We start from the raw sequence: 21,823 nt of genomic DNA, 5'->3' as shown, positions 1-21,823 counted from the left end.
CATTGGATGTTGTGTGTCCAATATTCAGTGCATGTTTAGCCCCAGGGGTTTAAATTAAACCCATAAAAGCTCTGAAATTCAAAGCCTAAGTGGGAGTATACCATGCATCCTCAGCTAACAAGGCACAATGGGTATACCATTAACTCCAGTATGCTCTAATCATGTGTCCAATTGTACCTAAAAATTGCAAAGAGCACACTAAATTAGGATTTATTTTGGTGATAAAAGACAAAACCTTATGGTTCCTGTGATATCATTTCTGTGATTTAAAAATGCTGATATTGAGGAATGAAGGATCTTTGATTCAATCTGAATTCAATATGAGAAGGTTGCGCTGAAAGCTGTATTTGCTTCTGAAAAACAAGAAGAAACATGCTGCTTTGCTCTTCCTTAAGATTTTTTGTGGTAATGACGCTGTTGGAAATCGCTGATCTCTAATTAGAATTTCTAGACAAAATAATTAGCTGAGACTGAGCTTGAGCTGTAAATAACTGGTCATAACTTGAAAGAGGAGAGGGGAATTAAATGGGTGGTTTTAAAAATAACAGTGGCAAACTGCAAAAATTCAAGGAAAGATAATTCTAAAATCAGTGGTTTTTTCATGCATTTCATGGAAATACCAAGCTCTCTCCCCACTAACTTTGATTCTGTCTCTAAATCTCTGGTACTTGTGAACTTTCACATGGTGAAAGGTCTGTGTGCTTTATGGCACCTACGTTCCTTATCATGGAAAGTTTATAACTTGCACTCCCATGCTCAGTTATCTCAATTATAAACCCTGCAGAATTAGGAAATTTTCTGGTGTACTTTCCAGGTGATTTGTACGTGAGCATTGTAGTCAAGTATGGACGTCTTAATTATGTAGTTAAGGTAAGTTCTGTCACGGTAGTGCACCTGCAGACAGAAAAATTGGGATTTATATGAATGGACAGGCCTCTATAAGGAGGTACTGAGTGAAAGAGTCAGCGTGTTTAGAAACAAACAGTGAAGCCGGAAAAATCAAGAAGAACTTAAATATCTAACAAAAGGAAAGCAGACAGGAGCCATCTTGACCCTGGGATAAGTGTTTCTAGGGCCTAATATGAGCGGTTTCCATCTCAGCCAGAACTACAGGAAGTGTGTGCTAGTGTAAGGTGAAAGGTGTAATTTCCATCCTGTGCTGTGTTATCTCAGGAACAAAGACTAGAGTGGGTCAGCCTTGGAGAGAAACCAGTAGCAACAAAACATTTCTCAGGCTTTCTCACAGTGTAGTAGAGGAGGGCTTTTTAGAGAATATGACAGATGAGAAGTTGATCTTCACATCTGCAGATAAGCAGTTGTCTTTGTTTGGAGGGAGTTTGGAGAGAGACATTAGGAAGAATGTATTTAGATGCATGAAGAGGGGAGCAGGCTCTCTGGACCTGCCGCAGTAGCCTTCAAAATAAACTTTTAAGGACAGTATAGGCAAAAATGAATAAAGCTGCAATGGCACTGCATCCTCTGCTGCTCAAGACATTGTTGACTGAGGTACCTGAATGCAGGAACTGTGGAAACTTTTGAAATATGTGCAGGAACTACACATGTAGAGTATGTTAAATAATGCAGAGACGCGTTTTCATCTCTTACTAATGACAAAGATGTACCACATTAAGGGCTAAAAATGTTTCATATATTTCAGTAGAGAAGAATGGTGAATATGGGCTGGGGCTGTTTACATTGTGCTACTCCTGCATTTTCCATCTAATTCCTGCTGTTTCTTGAAGTTAAACAAGTAATGTCAATCTGTAGGGCAGAAACTTGAGTGGGTATGAATGTTTTATCACCTCTGTTGGCATTAGAAGTAGAATTTCCGGAGAGGGTTAAAATACTGGAGTGACTGTTAGACTTCTGATTTCAGCAAAAGCAAAAATGGCACCATTTACTAGGATCAGGTCAACGTTTTTGAAGGGCTTTCTGGATCACAGATTGTGAGCATGTGCATTCATGTGCAAACAGTCCCCAGCTGTGAGAGCCCTCTGTAAGGAGAAGCAGAGCTCAGACTCCAAAAGAAAAGCTTCACTTTTTCTTTCTTTATTATTTTTGTCAAAATTGAACTTCTTTTAACTCTCTCCATGCTATTGGTTCTTTGAGAGAGCTTTCTTTGTCTCTTATCGTTCCTTGCTCACCTTTTACATACATTTTTTCTCCATTCTGTGACTTGCAATTGCTTGATTTTCTTTCTTACCAGTAATAATGAGACTGGAAGATTATGGAATATTTTTGCTTGCCCACAGATCTCTACCTACTTACCTAACCTTTGCAGCACTCTTGTTCTAGTTTTGGTCAGTTCATGCCCAGAATGAAATAACCCAGAAGAAGCACTTACTTTGATGGTACTGGATAATAACTACATTATTTGGGTGGGGTTTTTTAAATTTTTTTCTGGTTTACATTTGTACACAACCAATATTGACCAGCTGATTATGACCCTGACTTACCATTAGAACTTAAATTTAGATGTAGATGGTAAAGGGGCTGTGCTGGTAAAGAAGTGTTACATTTCAGGAAAGAATCTTCATGGAGATTTAAATGTTGGATGCATGAGCTGGAATGTAAGAATATACTCAAATGTGCCAGCATGAAAAGGGCAGCAAGATCACGAACTGATTTCGATTTACATATCATAGTGGTGGCACAGGAGTCTCTGTTTCCTCCCTTGAATACAAACCTGCAGAAGAAAAGGTACATGATTTCCAATGGCATTGTGCTAAGATATGTGACTACAAAACTATAATGGGTGCTGTGAAGCCCTCAAGAAAGCAAATTGGAATATGTTGAGTTTGGGAAAGGTTTTAGAGAAAAGAGAAAGCTCAGAAATAGAAAACAACCTGTATTAATGAAGTCAGATGGGTTATGAAGAGTAAGGAAATAATGTATAGACAGGATAAAGAAGGAAAGATAGAACTGGGAGGGAAGTAGGACTCTTGCCAGATACTGAAAGGTGTAAATGGAAGAGATGAGGCAACAAAGGGGAGAAGATAATTTAGAAGATACATGTTCAGTGAGAGGGGGAAATCTGGAAAGCATAAGCTTTGTTCAGACATTCTCAGAAATACTCGGAGAGAATAAATACAAGTAATGGAGTATTTTGAATGATGCAAGTACTTCTGGCTGGAAATAATGAGATATATTTCTGAAAGCAAATCACAGTAAGGGAATTAAAATAGAAATTTGTGGCATTGAGGTTTTTTTATAAGGTTCTGGAAGCCTTCTAAGTGGACTTCAAACATTTCTGGGGACAAGCAACACATATACTATGTAACATGTATAACTTGATTTGATGGAAAAAAGATACGATGACTATGCAAAGCTTTTCTTTCCCTTATAGCATTTACTTATTGATAGGTTTCTCACAGTTTCAGCAGTCATGAGTTAGAAGGATTCATTCAGATATTCAGGGATGCACAAAAGCCTACGGCTGCCTTGATTTTTAGGCACTGAACTTTCAATACTTGTAGCTATATTTTGGATTCACTGAGGAACTCCGTTTCCCAGTTGTTTCAGCAGGATCACTGGGTGCTTAGTGGGACTGGAAGCACTTGCTGCAGCAGACTTGCATCTAACTTGATGTGCTAACTTTTAGACAAATTGCTAATTACTTTATGATGCTGTATGTAGGTGTTTTGTTGTTTGTTTTTTTTTTACAAGAAAAAGAAAAAAAATCCATTCATTAATGTGCTTGCCCACATTTAACAGCTGAGATACAGACAGTAAAATCATGGAGAACATTTTCACTTTTGTCTGTGTCGACAATACAGTTGTATCATCAGGAATTTCTTTTAGCAGCCACTTTTGCATACCTGCTTAATTGACCTCTTAAAGACTAGTAAAGCAAGCGCAGGAATTATTGTATCCCATTTTTTTTTTCTTCTGTTTTTTATTATTAAAATGCAACATAAAACAAAGCATCCTTAAGAATCGTTTTTCCAGTAATTTAATCCAGGCTATGAAATGCCAACCAAGCCAATGTTTGTTCTGTTTCCAGTTTCCACAATCACTGTCAGGAGTATTATGAGGATTGACTGTCCCACTTAACTGCTATTATAGTTCTTGCTTTGTTCATTGCAATTACTGCAGTACCTAGGAGCTCTGGTCATGGAACAAAACTCCATGTGAACACAGCAGAAGGTGGAGCTGTAGGAAAAGGTGAAAGTTTTTTTTGTTTGTTTTCAATAGGCTAAAAAAAATTAATAGAACGTTGGTATTTTCCCAGAGGCCCTGGTCACAGTATGTTACCCAAAACCAGCTCCATAGCTGAATTTTCCTACTTCTGTCCGCAACCTTAACAGGATAAGATTGCAAAATTCATCCACACTGTTCACTGCTGGTGTTTCAGCATGGCCAGTGGAGGGACAAAATGAAGGGACAGAACTGGGCTTTGATTTGGGGGTGTTTTGGGTAGGTAAGTTGTGAAGCTGAATACAAATTGATTATCTGCTATGAAAAAGTACGTGAGAAATGTTGGTTGTCACAGCTGGAAAAAAAAAAAAAAAAAAAAAGGACATATAGGAGGATCGTAATACCAGCATTTCCATCAGAAACGCCATTAGTCGAAGCTTTCCCTCAAGCACTCCTTTTGTTAGCATGAGATCTGTCCCCACAAGGGCTTTGCCCGTGGTGTCTTACTAAATTAGGGCCGTTAGACAGTGACTGCTAAAGCATCACCTAGGAACATGACATCTCCTGTTTCAATGAGGTTAATCCCACATAATCTCAAAACACAGGGAAAGCTCTCAGTTTACTTGAGGCAGCCATTTGTTCGCTGAGGTAGACATATTACATCATGTTTTCCAAAACTGACCAAGGCTTTTTTTTTCTGTCTGTAAAAAATGGTCTGAACCTAATGGAACACATTCTTGGGGTCTTCCATCATAGAATCTAGAATCACCAAGGTTGGAAAACACCTCCAAGATCATCCAGTCCAACTGTCCACCTACCACTGATATTTCCCCTCAAATCCATGTCCCTTTGTAAAACATCCAAACATTCCATGCTGTATCTTCATGTACTATTTCAGTTTTTACAACATTGTTATCAAAACAATGAGGGGAGGAAGAGTGAGGTTGTTATGTCATGCCTCCTTATGAGTGATAGAAAGGCAGTTGGTGCTGGTCTACGATCTTTTGTCTGTGCAGATGTTGTTTGCTATTGACAGGATCCTGCTTTGTGTTGTGACAGATGTGTGTCCCTTCAGTGGAAGGCTGTATTTCTTCAAGGCTTTTCTGTTTATAGAGCCCAAGCCCATTGGTTCTACCTTATCCTTGCTCATAGAAAGCAGATGGGCAAACCATGGAAGTAATTCCTGCATAAATTACAGGGTTTGAATGTGGCTTATGATTTTCCAGATGCTTTGGGGTAAAAATGTATGGCTTTTTATTACTTCATAAACATGTTTCTTTTAAGATGCACCACATCTCAGGGCTCCTCTGAGGTTAGTGTTCCATTTACCCCACAACACTGATAGCAGAAGCTGCTTCAATTGAGATCTGTGCTTTTTGTATGGCCATGGAATACACAGCCATTTTATTTTTATTTCCTAGGCCACAGTAATTATTAGTTTAGCCTCACACATAGAAAAGTGATGGAATTTCACACATTAGGTTTACAAACAAGAGATTTATGTTTACACCAAATTTTGTCAGCATTTGTTAAGCCTCCTGTTTTCTTAACATGAGTAATTTGTTTCTCTTACTATTAGAAAAGCACTCAAGGTAATTGATTTGGAGATAACCTTCTCCTACAGCATGTTTTAAATCTTTCTTTAGCCATTTGCATCACCAAGAGTCCTGTGGAAGCTGTGGCTCACAGAGACTTCTCTGCTGCCACCTTTTGTTCTGCCGGGGCTGCCCAGTACTCAGGATACCACGGATGGTGCACAAATGGCAGGAATAGCTTTCTGCTCTGTGGTGGGTCCACTTCTCCCCCAGGCATCTATTAGGAGTAAAAGTCACCCCCTACATGTGAATTAGATGCAAGGATAATACTATATGTTACACGTCCTGTCTATTTCTTTGGTATCTGTATGCATATATTGACTACACATACAAATATATAAATGTATGCATGTGTGTTCATTTGTATCATCACATATAGAGCTGTAGCTTTTCATAGGCATTCTGTTCATCCAGCACAGTTGCTATGGCATCTGACAGACAAATGTTTGTATGATGAGACCAGGGACAGGGCAGCTGGGCAGTTGTTGGGCAGTTCTTTCAGCTTTGGCAGTCCACCAGATTACTTCAGACCTTTTTTTCTCCCTCTGAGCTTCAGTTCCCCCAGTGACAACATTTTTATTTGTGCACTGATTTTATATGTCATTAAAATGTGGCTATATAATAACTAATAATTGTTATTATATAGCTTATTTTCCCACTATGTGTGTGGATGGTTATCCCATAAATCAATCTGAAATTGATCATAAATACTTGACTTTAGTTGTATCCCTGAGCACTAGAAAATAACAAATGATGCAAGAGTGATTAATATATTCTAGTAAGCTAGTATATCCATGGTAACTCAAACACAGTGTCTGATCTGTACCGAGACTGAATTTGACATCAGATGTGGGATTCCTCTTACAAAAATTACTTCAGCTATGTTCTTGTAAGCCTAGTCTTCCTCCACTGCAAGTGGAGGAAGACAAAACCCTTGAGAGAATACTTCTCCCCTCTTCTTTGGAAATGAAATTTCCTCCATTATCTCTCACTGTTGACTGCAGAGGAACCTGTGTTCTGACACTAGAATTTTAACGAGCTAACATAGGTGACAGGCATCCTATCTCTTATGTCTAAGCAGTTGACTTGATCATCTGGCAGATTTAGAAAAATTTTCTGGATTAAATAAGGACTTGAAAATAACTTTGGCTAGAAATATTGACAAAGCTTGAATGTTATAAAAATGGTGTTAGATATTTTACGAAGCACTAAATATAATTTAGGGTGGCAGAAGAATCTGTATGAAACAAATACTGAGCTGTACAAAGAGTCATTAAAAGTTTGATGAAGTAGCATAAATAATGTGAAGAATGAGGCATAAAGAATTTTCTGATTTTATCTGTGACAGAATGAGTTTTCTCATCATAATTAAAAACACGATCCATCGTCTTCAGTATTTATAGGAGTTTTCCTAGAAAGAGGAAAAGCTCAAAAAAGACTAAAGCAACCAGTTTAGAATAGCTTTAGAATTTATCTTCTTTGGAGTAATTTCCACAAATTCAACATTTTGGAGAGTTTAAGAATATCCATATGAGGTTACTGTTTCCCTCTTCTCCCTCCTCTTCTGAAAATTTTCCAGCAGAGTCCCAACTCAAAGGGAGCTGCAGAGCAGGGAAGGGACGATGCTTGCCACAGTACTGGGGAGCTGCTGCCTTCAAAATCAACTTGAAATTCTCACTTTGATGAGGCAAAGGTTTGAAGTACTCCATAGACTTACAGTGACATTTTCAAGCATGGTCCGAGGAACTGGTCAGAAGTTTCACTGAAATATTTTTTCAGTGGGATTCACACCGCGCGTTCATTCAGATATTTGATAGCTTGTATTCTTTAGCAGTAAATAAGGGGATACTTGCTCAGGTCGAGTTCCTGCCCCTACTGAAATCGACAGCAAAACACCCACAGACCTCAGTGAAGCTTGAGAATCTTGATGTGTTGTGGTTACTTCCAATTTCTTTGTTTGAAATGCACTTTTTTTTTTTTATAAACTGGGGTTACAAGCACTGTATTGTTTTTCTGTTTCCGAAGCTAAAATACTTTTTCCTGTTTCCAAGGAAGATACAACTGTACTGATTTGCCATGTCTCATTCATACATTTCTGAAATAACTGCATCTGTCAGTAAGGCCCAAAGTGGTTGGGCAGATTGGGCCAGATTTCATAAGAACTGTATATCAGCAGAGCTTTGCAGATTCAAGATAAGACCTGTAGCTTCTAATGAAAATTCAGATGTAAAAAATATGAAGCACACTGAAATACAATTGCTCACCCATAGTAATCAAAATATAATATGCTCACTCACAGCAAAAAGTCCTGCTTCTAGGGAATCTGAATTACACAATAAATTATTTCTGAAGCCTGTGATTGAGAAGAAAGACAGATCTGCTGATTGCAGGAGCTGAAACTACTAGACATGACAGGTTCCCATCAGTGAGGGTTATATGTGTCTATCTGACCCCTCTTACCCAGATATCTTTTAATCCCACTCAATAGTTAGATGGTTTAGCATTATTACAGTGATCATCTGAAAAAATAGTACAATCTTAAATATCTTGTGGAATGGGCATCCCAGATTTGTCACTGCTAACAAAAACATTGCACCTCACTAGAGAGCCAACCCAGAATGCTGACATGGCGGTCTGAGCCAACCCTGCGCAGTCTGAAATGCAGGAAAAATGCAAAGTTCCATTTCTTTGCATGAAATGCACAGATATAGACACCTTGCTCCCAAGTCAGGGCATAGGAAGCTTTAGCAAGCATAATCTGTGAAATGTGGAGGACTGCCTAGATCAAACTAGCAAAATGGCATGTTTGCATAGCAGATACCTCTGTAAAATTTTCAGTGATTGTTTGAACAATTTCTACTCTATGGCCAGCATGTACCAGAGAGCAGAATCTCATCTTGGAAGCAAAGTAGGAAGGGAAATAAAAAAAGGGAAACAGGAAACAAAAAAATAAAGTTTGAAAATAAGCATATAAAGAGGTCAGACTGGGGTAAGAAACTTTGAGGCTACAGTTAGGCATTGGATATAAGTAGGCAGAAGGCCATACTTGAAGAATGGCAGGTGGACATTGGAGACCTAGAGGTCTTCAGTTTGACCTTCTGAATCAAGCAGAGCCTACTGGAACAGGTTGCTGAGGCCTTTGCCCAGGGTGGGTTTGGACACCTCTGGGCACCCAATCCAATGTCCAGATATCCTCATGGTTAAAAAAAAAAAAAAATAATAATAATAAATTCTTTATGTTAAGTAGGAATTTAATGTTGCAGCTGGTTTGTTTCGTCTTACACTTGCTGAAGTTTGGCTCTAGTTTTCACATATTCCCTTGTTGTATACAGTGGCAAGATGACCCCAAGTCATTTGTTCCTCAGGGAGAACAAAAACACTTCTGATGTGTCCTGTGCTAGAGTGGCCTGGCACTGGGTTTGCTTCAGTATGTCCTTGTCTGTCATGCACTTGGAGCCTTAAACAGAATGCAGTTCTCTAGGCATTGTCTCACAAGCCCAAGGAGAAGACTAGAGAAACTTACTGTGGCCTGCTGGCTACACTGCTACTAGTACAGCCCAGAATTTGGTTGACCTTTGCTGCAGGGGCACACTGCTGATTCACATTTGGGTTGTGCATCTGGAGCCTTAAGCCTTTTACTATGAAACCACTGTGTAGCAAGCTGCTGCCCAGCCTGTCCTGGTGCATGGGCTTGTTCCTTCCTGAATGTGAGACTTCACATTGACTTCATCATACCCCTGGAAGTTTCTCATTTTTTCAGCCTGTCTAGGTGACTTCAAGTAGTCTTGTCCATCAGTGCACTGATGGCTAGCCCCAGTTTGGTTTTGCCTGTAGACTTGCTGAGAATACAAAGAAACCATGTGTCAAAGTTCTTTACTGAGAAAGGTCTTCTTCTCATTGGAAAGTCTTTATGTCTTGTGAGGAATCAGAAACACAAACAGCTTCATATTGTAAGCTTATAAATAACCTAGTGGTGAGGAATAGCTCTCTCTGAAGGGCAGTGCAGGGAGCCCAGTACTGCAGGGTGAAGTTAGTACCACTTCATCAAGTGTCCATCATTGGATAGAGCAGCAGAGGACAGTTTCTTAAATCTTACTCTTGTGACTGTGTTTCAGGGTGAGTCAGACTTAACTATATAGATGGTGAGGAGTGGGAGTGTGACTGATTGACTGTGAATCACAGCATCGTAGAATCATTTGAGTTGGAAGGCACCATTAAAGGTCATCTAGTCCAACTCCCCTGCAATGAAAAGGGACACCTGCAGCTCCAACAGGGTGATCAGAGCCCCATCCAACCTGACATATCTCCAAGGACAGGACACCTACTACATCTCAGGGCAAACTGTGCCAGTACTTCTCTATCCTCACTGGTAAAAAAAACTTCTTTATATGCATTGTAAATCTCCCCTTCTTCTGCTTGAAAGCATTTCCCCTTCTATCACAACAGACCGTGGTAAAGAGTCGGTCCCCTTCCTTCTTACAACTCCCTTTAGATACTGAAAGGCCACTCTCAGGTCTCCTCAGAGCCTTCTCTTTTCCAGGCTGAAGTTTATGTTAGGACACAGTGATCATGTGAGACAGCCTTTAACTATGGATGTATATTTCTCACTCTGATTGTAGGAAAGGAGCTTGTTTTCTTTTAACTGCTCTCCCCTCCATCAGATGATTTCCAGTTTGCTGTCACGGCCGTGTGGCTGCTTTAACATGTCCAAACTATTCATTTTAGAGTATTAGCTTTATTTTTGCTACCTGTTGCTTTTATGCACCGAATTTTTTACCCTTGGGATATTGCCAGAACTGCCAAATCATTCTCCTATTTTGTGTTCATGGTGACATTTCTCAGTATTTTCTGTCCCTTCATGGAAGATTGTGGGAGTCCAGCAGCAATTCCCAAAACCCTGAAAAGTGATTAGCAATTTTTATTCTCTAAGTGCCTAATGGGGAGATTAAGATAGGCCACCGGGTGTTCAAGCAATACCACTTGGTGGCATGGAAATTCAACACTAGCTATTAAGTGGTGAGAAGAAGGTAAGTGCCTGCCCCTGGAGATATCAGCAATTATTTTGATGCATGCATTATATCCCATTTTCTCTGGTAATTTTTATAAGTTCTGCTTTTTTTTTTTTTTTTTTTAATGTTTCACCCCCTGATACAGGCATTTATCCACATTTTTGGTAGCAGTATTGACATGTAACCACAAGATGAGTTTCTGTTAAAGGTATTTTTCTTGCACAGTCTGTGAAGTCACATTTTTAGCCCATCCTTTTGTATCTAACATGGCATATTTGTGTACAGCAGCAAAGAAATGGGGCTACGCTTCACATTCCAGGTTTAAAATAAAAAATAGCAAAATAGCTTAGGAGCTTAGCAAATGTTCTTCCGTAGCAAATCCTATCATTCACTTACACTGTCTTCTTTTCCATTTCAGGAGGTTGGAAGCATTATTGGAAAGGTCAGGAAATTACTTTTTCTCTTTATTGCCATGTCAAAATATTGCATATCTGTACCCTTCATCAGCCCAGGCTAACTTTCTTCTCTTTCTTCAACAGAAAGGTGAGACAGTTAAGAAGATGCGGGAGGAGGTAAGATGAGCCTTGATATTTTCACTTGCCTTCCTTGCCAGGGAAATCAGGGTATGGAACGGCACTGCCATCAAGTGGACAGCTCTCTGAGCATCACCTCCCTGTTACACGCGGTGCTGTGCAAATGTGCTGGCCTAAATTAAGCACTGCTGTTAATGTCACTTCCTTATCACTGCAGCAGTCTGGAGCCCTTCATTCCCATAGCAATGTGCCTGCTGCTGTCTTATCTCAAACAGATTAGCCAGCATGATTGTGCGCATCCAAACCTCTGTGTCTTTCCCCAGCCTGCCAGCATTGCTCCTGTGTGCGTCATGGTTGCCCAGCAGGGAGCTCCCATAATCTGAAACCAAGCTTTAGAGTGATGCTATATAAAGTGTGAGGAAGACTCAACCTTCAGCAGAGCTGGAGCTGGATTTCACAAGTCAAAGCATCCCTCTGCTATGTCTGGGCACAGACTTGACTCTTCCTCATTTTGCAGCAGTCAGTAGTGTTTGGACGGAGTAGACCTGCACACCAACCATTCACATCCTTTGGAAAGGTTATAAGCACAAAGAAGCTAATGGAGGCATGGCTCTGCATAAACTTTAATCTTGCCAGTTGTTGTAGGCCTCTTTCTCTACCCCAAAGCAAGCTGCAGCATCTGTAGAGAATTATACCTCGTGTCCTGCACATCAACACATCTAACCTGCACACATCCTTGAAAGTTTCCTACTTTGAAACATTGGCTAAAAGCAGGATTCAAAAGAAAACTCCTACTGCTTGAAACTTCAGGAGCACAAGGTGTACAGAGGATGCCTCAAGAAAAGTTAGTGTGGTTCTCTACTGTACTTTACTATGTCACTTGCTTTGTTATTTTGTACACTGATAGGTGGTCTCTGGCAGAAAAATCTCAGCATACATGGAGTGAAGAAAATTATGAGATATATCTTTAAACATACACTACAAGGAGTTCATTTTCAGGCTGACTGAATTCAGAGCTCTTCTGTTGATGAGAGGTTTCACTCATGTTTTTATAAATAAGTATAATTGTTAAGATTTAAAAATAAAAAGTGGGGAAAAAATTAAAACAGTTTTGAATGTACTAAGTAATCCTTAGAGTTGATTAATCACATTGTAGCCTAATTTTCAATTGTGATCACAGGTAGATATCTTTGGGTTTAAGCTAGCTGCACGCTGGGAAAACTATCATTAGAAAGTGTTCCTGATTTCTGAGCCAAACATCTTAGAGAAGTGTTATAGTTCCTGATCAGTTTTTCAAGGTAAATATAAAATATTCTCCTTGAAAAGCTACTGTCACTTATAGATAATTGCAAGCAGTTTGGTTTTTCATTTTATAAAAAGGAATTGTATGCCTTTTACTACTAACAAAGACTAAGCGGTTGTGTTTCCAAGCGATGATAACTCAGTCCTTCTTTTAAATCACTAACTCCTCCAGTCCTCCTTTAAAAACAAACCATAGTTTTATTTTGACTTCCCTGGTAGATGTGGTAATTTGCAAGCCAACAACAAAAGGCAGTGTTGCCTTGCTCTGTCATCAGAGAAATGTCATAGAAACATGAGTCTGAAGTACAAACCCCACCAATCTGTGCCCTGCAGTCATTAACTTTCTACACAAATATTGGAGATTCCCACATAATTGTTCTGACCAGAAGTGTACTGGAGGGCCATGTGACAGTTAAGGCCAAATCCCTAGCAGCTCTTCAAAGCTGTGTTTCTGCCTGGCTCACTACAGAGCAGTACCCCAAGGACAGACTGTAATCCCTGCAACCAAATGCTGCAGCCAACTGAACTCACCCCAGGCTTGATCTCCTTACTGATAGAACTGTGGTGTTTGACTGAGACAATCCCCACATAGATTCACCTGTCAGAAGAAGTATCTGCCACCCTTTCTATTCTATGAATACCAAGTGGATCTGCCAGCAAACACCATGACAGCTAGATTTTTCTGTTAGTTAGTGGTGTGGGTATTTTGCTACTGTGATTGGTTGTTGTCACTTGGGGAAATAAGCTATCTTAACTGTTCAGCAGCAGTACACACATGAATAAAGGCTCAGGCACATATCACATCGCTGGTTTGTGGTAACTTTGGAAGCAAAGGGTTTCAGGCTAGGATAGGGGAGATTTAGGCTGGATATAAGGAGAAAGTTTTTTACAGTCTGAGAGGTGACGCACTGGCTCAGGTTGTCCAGAGAGGTGGTGGATGCCTTGTCCCTGTAGACACTCGACGTCAGTTTGCAGGGGACTCTGAACACCCTGATCTGCTGGAGGCCTCCCTCTTCATTGCAAGGGAGTCAGACTCAATGGCTTTTAAGGGTCCCTTCCAGCTCAGATGATTCTATGATTCTACAAACTCACAGTATCTCACGTTTGCTGGAGGCCTGCATACTCATAGAGGTCAGTGTCTCTGCATCAGTTGCTCTGGTGACTTGTTAGACTGCATTAACTCATTTCCATGGCTGAAACCTCAGAGGAGGCACAGGGTTTATCTTACCTAAACTGGATTTGAATATTACATCCACTGATAATCCTATTAAGCATATTTACATCTGATTTAGGGGTTTTCTCTGCAGTGCTACAGTAACATATAAGGGAATAAGTATACCTGAGAGCCATGCTCCTTAGTCTCTAAGAAGCAGTTTTCCAATTCCTTCCTGCAGGCTCCTTGCTTTAAAGGAGATAACACCATCCCCATTGCATGTCCTACCAATACTTCTTTAAAGGATTATTTTGTGCATATTGAGTAAATTCCCATGACACATAGCTAAAAGGAACCATCCCATATTCCAAAGCAGTGCCCCAGCTAGACACATCAAGCACTGTCCAGGCTTCATTTGAGTCCAGGCTTCAAAGTATTGATACTCCCTGAAGAAAAGAAACTTGTCTGAAATTTTGTAGCTCCAGTCCTCTTTAAGGTTAGCTTTTCAGAAGCAAAAACTTCATAATGTAATTATTTGTACCTTTGAGTTATAGAGGTGCTATTTGCATACTGTGATGAAAGCTGCTTGCATGTTTACTGAGACAGAACCTGGCTTCCCACAGTTAGTTGAATCTTTGGAGTGTGATCAGTTTATGCTGAAATTATATATGTTGTGGCTACAGTTGTAGGTGAGTGAATTAGATGCCTCAAGATATTCCTTCCCGACCTATATCTCTGCTCCTGCTTACTTTTCTCCCCAGGAAGTATAAAATTGAAAATTATTTGTTCTTTTTGACAGAGTGGGGCTCGAATCAATATTTCCGAAGGCTCCTGTCCAGAAAGAATTGTGACCATAACAGGCCCAACAGATGCAATTTTTAAAGCTTTTTCTATGATTGCACTAAAATTTGAAGAGGTAAGCAAATAAATAAATAAATAAGAATTCTCTCTTGAAGTTGAAACACAGATACAAGTGTTTGGATTTTCTCTTGTTTGCTTTAATGTTAAATATGATTTGTTTAATGTTCTATTTAATAGCAATGAAATTGGTTGTATTTTTATAAAGGCTTTTGGCAGTAACACCGAAGAAAAATAATGGGTCAGTTTACAAGCTGTTTGATAATTTCTTTTGCTTTTTGGAGGCTTTAGGGAAAAGCAATTGCTTCTAGTAATGTGCACTGATGGTAAGAAAAATGTCTTAGAAAATGCCTGGTCCCATCGTGAGTATGATGTGCAAAAAATAATTGCCTAACTTTTAGCTCTGTTTTTATCTGATTCCATTTGGTATCGATGTAAATTCTACATACGTCAAAATGAGTATATAATTCATTCAACTAGGAATTTTTTATTTTAAAGACCTATGTAATTACTAATTACCATATTTAAGGATTGGCTTTTAAAATTAATTATAATGAAGGCACTAATAGTAAGTGAGGCAAGGGAGCGCTCAATTTACCATAGAATTACCATTCCATGCAGATACGTACCTAAAGTGCTCGGATCTCCTCAAGTTTCATGGACCAGCTGCAGTTAGATTTAGTCACTGCTTTAATGGGAAACTTAAAAAAAAAAAAAAAAAAAAAAAGGAAAAAAAATGGCAGCAGGCTGCCAAACATGAACCCTGTTAACATAGGAGAGGACTTGACTCCCTCTGCTTTCATCCAGCTCTCTTCTGTACTCTGTGGGAAGCAGAAGCTCCTACAGAAGGCAGTTCACCTTCTCCTGAAGGAATTGCCTGCAGAGAGGAGATGATGGGGAATGCCAGTGTGTAGCTTTGTTTACCTTTGGTGATTATTCAAATTTAGAGCAACAGGATCAGAAGAGTTTGTGGGTCATCAGGTGCAATTGTCTGCTAGCATAAGCAGTATGTCTTGTAATCTCCATTATGGCATGATCAAAAAGTACTTTACATTTTTCTAGTTCCTGATATTGGATTCACAACCTCAATTCTCTGATACCTGGACACCTTCTCTCTCCCCATGGAAATTTATTCACAAGTAGTTTTTATGGCTTTGTCCACGCACCAGCAGTGGCTGATAATTCTTGCATTTCCAGTCCTGAGGTTTGCTCTCAGACATTTTTTCATAAAACAGCTTTATCCCCTCGCACTTCTGCTTTTTCCAGAATAAATGAGCCAAGCTCAGTCATTAAGTGCACTCTCCAAACCCTCAACACTCCCTTTGTACCTTTGCAGTCTATGCTAAATGCCTACCTTAATTGTGAACAGGTTGCAAATGAAGCTCCGCAGGGGTTTAATTAATGGCATTAAATGTCCCCCGGGCTGGCTATCATGCTAACACAATCCCATCCCTGTTGGCAATGCCTCACCCGCACCCAGGGTAACATTTTGTATGTAACTGCACTGGGGCTGTGACATACTCAGCTCATCCTCAGGTGTGTTCATTGGGAACTTCCTACATCTCAGCAGACCATCTTGTTAGTCCTCAGGCATATGGCTCTTCTTTTTAATGCTGGAAATGTTTATCCCGTTCATCCTCCTCCACTCTTTCGTGATCTTTGAGATCTTCCAATGGAATATTACAGTTGTTCAATGTGTTGATAAGGTACCTTGGATTTATGGCACGGTGTATTTTTTTGTTTGTTTTCTTTACCAGTTTTTAATGAGATAATGCTGATTTTGAGGTTGAATCTTGCAGAACTGCACAAGCAATTCTCTGTAGTCCCGTTGTAAAACCATCTGCTGTCATCTCCATCAGAGCTTTATCTCCTTGCCCATATCATACTTATCTCTGTTCCTTCTATAGGTTATGATTCTGTTTCATGCACGGCATCATACCAGCATGCTGAGATTCAGAGAGAGCATGAAAAGCATGTTCTCCTTACAATCTTATCCTGCAGAATGCTGTGGGAATCTCTAATCCCTGCCAGTTCCCATCAAAATGAGTACCCAGTAGAAATAGCATCACATTTCTCATAAGAGCATTGAGCACCACATAGCATTAAATACCTCACCCACCCCACCTCTCCAAAAAAAAAAAAAAAAAAAAAGCCAAACTCACCCTGTTGTTTTTGATAGGCAAAGAAATGTGAACTTCGGGCGTTTGAGTGGATTTTATGCATATTTGTGTTCAGATCTTAGAGGGTAATCAGGACTCTTAGCATTGATTTTAGTCAATGAGTATTGGCACTTAATGTAGAACTCATGCATCATATATATTCTGAAGTATCTGTATTTAGTTTTAATATCATTGGCTTCCAGAGTATTTGAAAGAACAGTGGTAAGGAAAAATGTCTCATAAAATCAGTTTGGTTTTCTGTAATTATTCCTATCAATACAGTGAGGTAACTGTAATGCTTTAGAGTAAAAATGAAATACTGTTTCAGAACTTAGAATTGAGCTGGCTACCTAATGCCGTTTCTTATACATATCTTATTACTGGAGATTTCTTAAGCCAGTTATGAAATAGAAAATCCCACAATGGAATATCACTCTTGCTATAAAATATTCTTTTTACTTATACTAAGAAATCTAAAGAGCACCAGTGTGATAATTGCTGAACCTATATATAGCAAACAGCAGTGTAAACTCCAGGAAATATTGTTTTATGGGCTGTCTGTCCCTATGAATGTACTCTCCATAGCCCACAAGATGTGAGTTGTACATGAGCCAGAATACTCTTGAGTTTTCAGCTAGAAATGCTACCAAAAAAAAACAAGTTGTGAGAACTTGGTTTAAACTCTTTGTATCAAATTTTGGGATGGGAAAGAGGGGAGGAATTTGTGATTGATTTGTAGAGTCTGGGAGAAAGCTCATGTAACACTCTGAACATGAATCACTTCCTTATCAATGTGACTGATACCCATCAGGGATCCTAGATGAGGAAGACAGACAAAAAACCATGCAAAGTCCAACTCTTACATCTTTCAAAGGCCTGAGGAGATGGATGCAGTGCACAGAAAGTTAGATGCTAAAGAAACAAATATTCCAGTTCAAAATAAAACTGTCCTGTGAGAATTTTTCCAGCCAGCACTACTTTGGGAACGTGCAGTTCTGGAGGGGATCTTTTTGCTCTCTCATCTTTTCTGTGTTTTTAAGCTGATCTGATGCCTTTACCAGTATGTCACTGAGATGCCATAGTTTAGGTTTGACTACTTCTGAATGGTGAAGAGAAAATAAAGCAGAGCGGCCTTAAATGAACAAGTGTTTTGAAGTGCTTTTAAGTGCACCTGAGTGCAATGAATGCTTCGAGGCCAGTTCAGCTATGATGTAGAATTGGGAGACATTATCAGGATTGTGCTGGGTGGCTTTGAAGTGAGTTGTTTACCTACGTCTGGATGATTATGTGCCACTACCTGACACTAACATGATCTAGTGAAGTGATATCTTCCAGCTGAAAAATCGGTATGACTTGCACTTTATTTCAGGTACATGTGTGTTGCAGAGCTCTGCTATCCTTCTCGCTTTATTTTGGATTGCAATCTCTCACTGACACTGGTACTAAACAAAATGTGAGTTAAGGGCTGCAGAGGACTGATTTGATTGCTGTCTTATGGTGTGCAGACATGCCTCATTGTGTTCAAGATTTTTTCATCTCTTTGAAGCTTAGCAAGGTCATACTGAGCCATTTCTTAGACAGCAGAACGTTACCATCCAAAATGCAGAGGTACTGCAGCAAACAGTGCTGGTGTTCCCATGTGCTGTTTGGATAACTTGTGAATTGCTTGCTTGCTTGATTGATTGATTGATTGATTTTGGTCCCTTCATTCAATTGGAAGGTCAGCTTTATCTTTTCCTTTGTGGGTTTTTTGTTTATTTGTTTGTTTTGTTTTGTTTTTTTGTCTCATGGTTTTAGGAGTATGTAACTGAGACTCCTTGTTTGGGTTTGACTCTTTTTAGATGATGAGAATGAGGAAATTAGAGGGATAGTTTTGCTGTGGCTGGAAGATTTTGAAGAAACAAAAATATGTTTAAAACAGTGTAAACTTTGTGACAAGTAGTATATTAAAAAGCCCTTGAAAATAGGCAGTGTAGTTTGACTCGATAACAGAATACATGAATACATGTTAAAATATCTATGTACAGATAACTGCTATTGTTAATACTGTGGTTACATAACTGTGATGGAAAATATTTTAGAAAGTGTACAGTGTTATAAATATTCAGATCTGCTACAAAAGAGAAATTAAGCATGGGTGCAGCAAAGTATTTATCAATATTATCTGCTTTTATTTGCTTCAGATTGGTCATAGATCATTTTTGTCATTCCCTCTTAAAACCTTTTTTCTTTGTGGCAATGAAGAGAAGCTATGTGAAAAGATGTAATACATAGTAGAAATGTTCAACTCAAGATAGTGGAAAAGAAACAAAGTCAGGATTTGGGGGCCTGTGAACTCAAAAACCTGCTTGTTTTTTCCATCTGCTTCAGCTGGTCTAAAGGCAGGTGCCACAGTCACCTCCCAGTCTTGTCACAGAGCCTGTCTCCTGCACAAGCCTTCCTCCTCTGCTTCTTATGCAGTCATGCTTATGGTGTATCATCTACATTGCTGGTGGCTTCACCTGCAGCAGAGATGAGACACAATTAGTTACAAACTGCCCAAGTCCTCAAGAACTGTTCAGGCATTTGCTCTGCACCCTTTAGTACCCAAAAGGAAGGACAAATCCTCAGCTAATTCTGTTTGATGTTGCTATTACAGGACATTAATGCTTCAATGACGAACAGCTCAGTGACAAGCAAGCCACCTGTAACACTTCGGCTTGTCGTGCCAGCAAGTCAGTGCGGATCCCTTATAGGAAAAGGAGGCTCCAAAATCAAAGAAATCAGGGAGGTAAGTCTCGGGGTGTCTGCCAGGGTTTCTGACTAGCTCAGTGTTGTTCCATTGCACTTGGCCAGTGGAGATTTTTTACTCAGAGGGTGATGAAGCGCTGGCACAGCTGCCCAGAGAAGCTGTGGTGCCCCATCTCTGGCGGCACTCAAGGCCAGGTTGGATGGAGCCCTGGGCAGCCTGAGCTGATGGGAGCAGCCCTACCCATGGCATGGGGTTGGGGCTGGGTGGGCTCTGAGGGCCCGATCAACCTAAACCATTCAGTGATTCTGTGAAAATTATTTTACTGAAATTACATGTACAGCATTTACTGTGACTCATCAGTTCATGGCAGTTCTGGAAGGAGGAGGTGGTCATAAATGGCAGCCAGGGTTGTTATCCTGTTGACTGTCAAACGTGCTGAGTGAAGAGCCTCAGGAAAGCCTTGCTCTGTGGCAAGCCAATGACCACAGTGCCCTTGTACCTTCCTGGACACAGAGACAGTATATGAAATAAAAAAACAGCTTTACAATTCATTCATTGCAACACTACTAGAGCAGCTCAAACACAGCTTGGATGAGGAAAATAAACAACAGAGAAAACAGTCAAGCACATTTCAGCAAATCAACACCCTAGCAAATAAAAATGTCCTTTCAGATTTCTTTTTCAGCACTGTCCCCCAGTCAGCAACACTGAGAAGGCCGAGCCAGACTGTTGTGGACTTTTCGAGGCCAGTTCCAACGTTTGCAGTCAGGGAAAGACCCAGATTGTGCTGGCGAGGCCAGGTCATGAGGTCAAACTCTTCATCTACCTTTTTTTTTAATTGATTTGTTATTTTGTTTCTCCCTAATCTCACTGTTCCAAGAATGACCTGACCTCATCTATTCCCATCTCATATTGATTTATTTTTAATTCAGACTTTATCTAAAGGCATTCATTCAATTCACTGTGCTAGCAGCCACGTTTTTCTCTAATCAGAAAATGCAAAAATGATCACATGGTGTCAGCTTGAATTGTTCCTACTGTGGCTATGGTAACTTAGCACATGTCAAGCTGAGGATCTGATATTTTTAATCAGTAAAACAAGAAAAGTAGGCACGTGCTAAAATTATATAAAGGGAATCTGAATAAACATTTCGGAAAATGGCTTTTTACTCTGGAGAAAATGATGGTGTTCCTTCTATGTTTGTATTTGTTCTAACACAGAACAAAGTGTTGAATAGCAAGATGAAGTGCTGACTGTTTTTTTATTTGACTTTGTCAAAACAAAAGCTTTTCACCAAGTTTTCCCAGGAAAACTTTTCTTTTTATCTACAAATGTATCTTCAAGACAGTATGTTTCATTGAACTTCCAAGTTTCATTTCAAGCATGGAAAAAAAAAAAAGGACATTTTGGTAAGAGAAGCTTTCATCGGATGATGTAGAGGACTGGAAAATGTTTTGATCAAAATTAAATGTCTAAAATTTGCTCTGAAATGTTGCATTACAGTAACCATGGAAGAGTAAGTGACCATAGAGGACTGTCCAAGGTCTTGTCCTCCTGAGTTTCAGATACTTCCAGATTCTTTCATTTGGATTCAAATGTTATTGTTCTGGGAGTTTTTCAGTGAAGTTCTTTTTGCGTGCATATCTGGAAGGTTTTTTCCTCTCCTCACATGTACTGAAGTGCAAACAGTACACACTGCTTCCATCAGCTGGCAGAGCAGCCAAAGGCTGTGCAGTTTTTGCAGCCAGACAAACATGTTGTTTCTCTGTGTGCATTTTGCTTTATAACGGGAGCACATGAAAACGTGTGTATTGTCTGCTGTAAACTCATGGAGGAATAATTCAGAATTCTGCCATTTGAAGTGGTCTTCTTATTTACCAAGACCTGCAAATAATTTTACTTTTTTTCTTGGTATTTTATTACCATTTTTTTCATTAAAGAATCAGGGAGCTGTGCCTCTCATTAGTACTTATTTTCAAACATGCTTTTGGGATGTGGGAGACAGCATCACTTGATGTGCACTTGATCTTCTGTGCAAAATTAGATATATAGGAAACACTGTTCTCTTTATTCAGAACTGTCTGGCAGTAGGGTTCTGGCTAGTTTCTCATTTGTGTTAGAATAGTACTGGGCAGAAGCACCAACTGTGGTCTGTTAAGACTTAGCTGCGGGTTTTATAGCTGTTACCTCTTTGTCTTTGTACTGGAAATCTTTGTACCTCTTTGTACTGGAAATCTCATCCGTAATGGTGAGTGAATGCTTGCAGGACACAGGCTCTTACAGGTGAAGTTGGTCTGTGTACAGTGATTATTCTGGTGAGAACAGTTTCAGAAGCAGTTAGCTAC

The 21,823-nt window shown here is 39.6% G+C and overlaps 1 protein-coding gene across 7 annotated transcripts in view; it reads left to right on the top strand.

The window, feature by feature from the left end:
* LOC122168624 (poly(rC)-binding protein 3-like) overlaps positions 1-21,823 on the top strand; it is a 139,480-nt gene that overhangs the window by 85,069 nt on the left and 32,588 nt on the right. For all 7 annotated transcript variants that reach the window (XM_042834163.1, XM_042834171.1, XM_042834137.1 and 4 more), the window contains exons 3-6: positions 11,160-11,183; positions 11,281-11,313; positions 14,529-14,645; positions 19,385-19,516. In XM_042834163.1, the coding sequence (XP_042690097.1) occupies positions 11,160-11,183; positions 11,281-11,313; positions 14,529-14,645; positions 19,385-19,516 (306 nt within the window). The remainder of the gene's footprint in view (positions 1-11,159; positions 11,184-11,280; positions 11,314-14,528; positions 14,646-19,384; positions 19,517-21,823) is intronic.

Source organism: Centrocercus urophasianus, unplaced genomic scaffold (assembly GCF_019232065.1).
Source record: "Centrocercus urophasianus isolate 14NV4802_14NV808 unplaced genomic scaffold, USGS_Curo_1.0 seq_11, whole genome shotgun sequence".
NCBI classification, from domain to species: Eukaryota; Metazoa; Chordata; class Aves; order Galliformes; family Phasianidae; genus Centrocercus; species Centrocercus urophasianus.
This window is presented reverse-complemented; position numbering and strand designations above follow the sequence as displayed.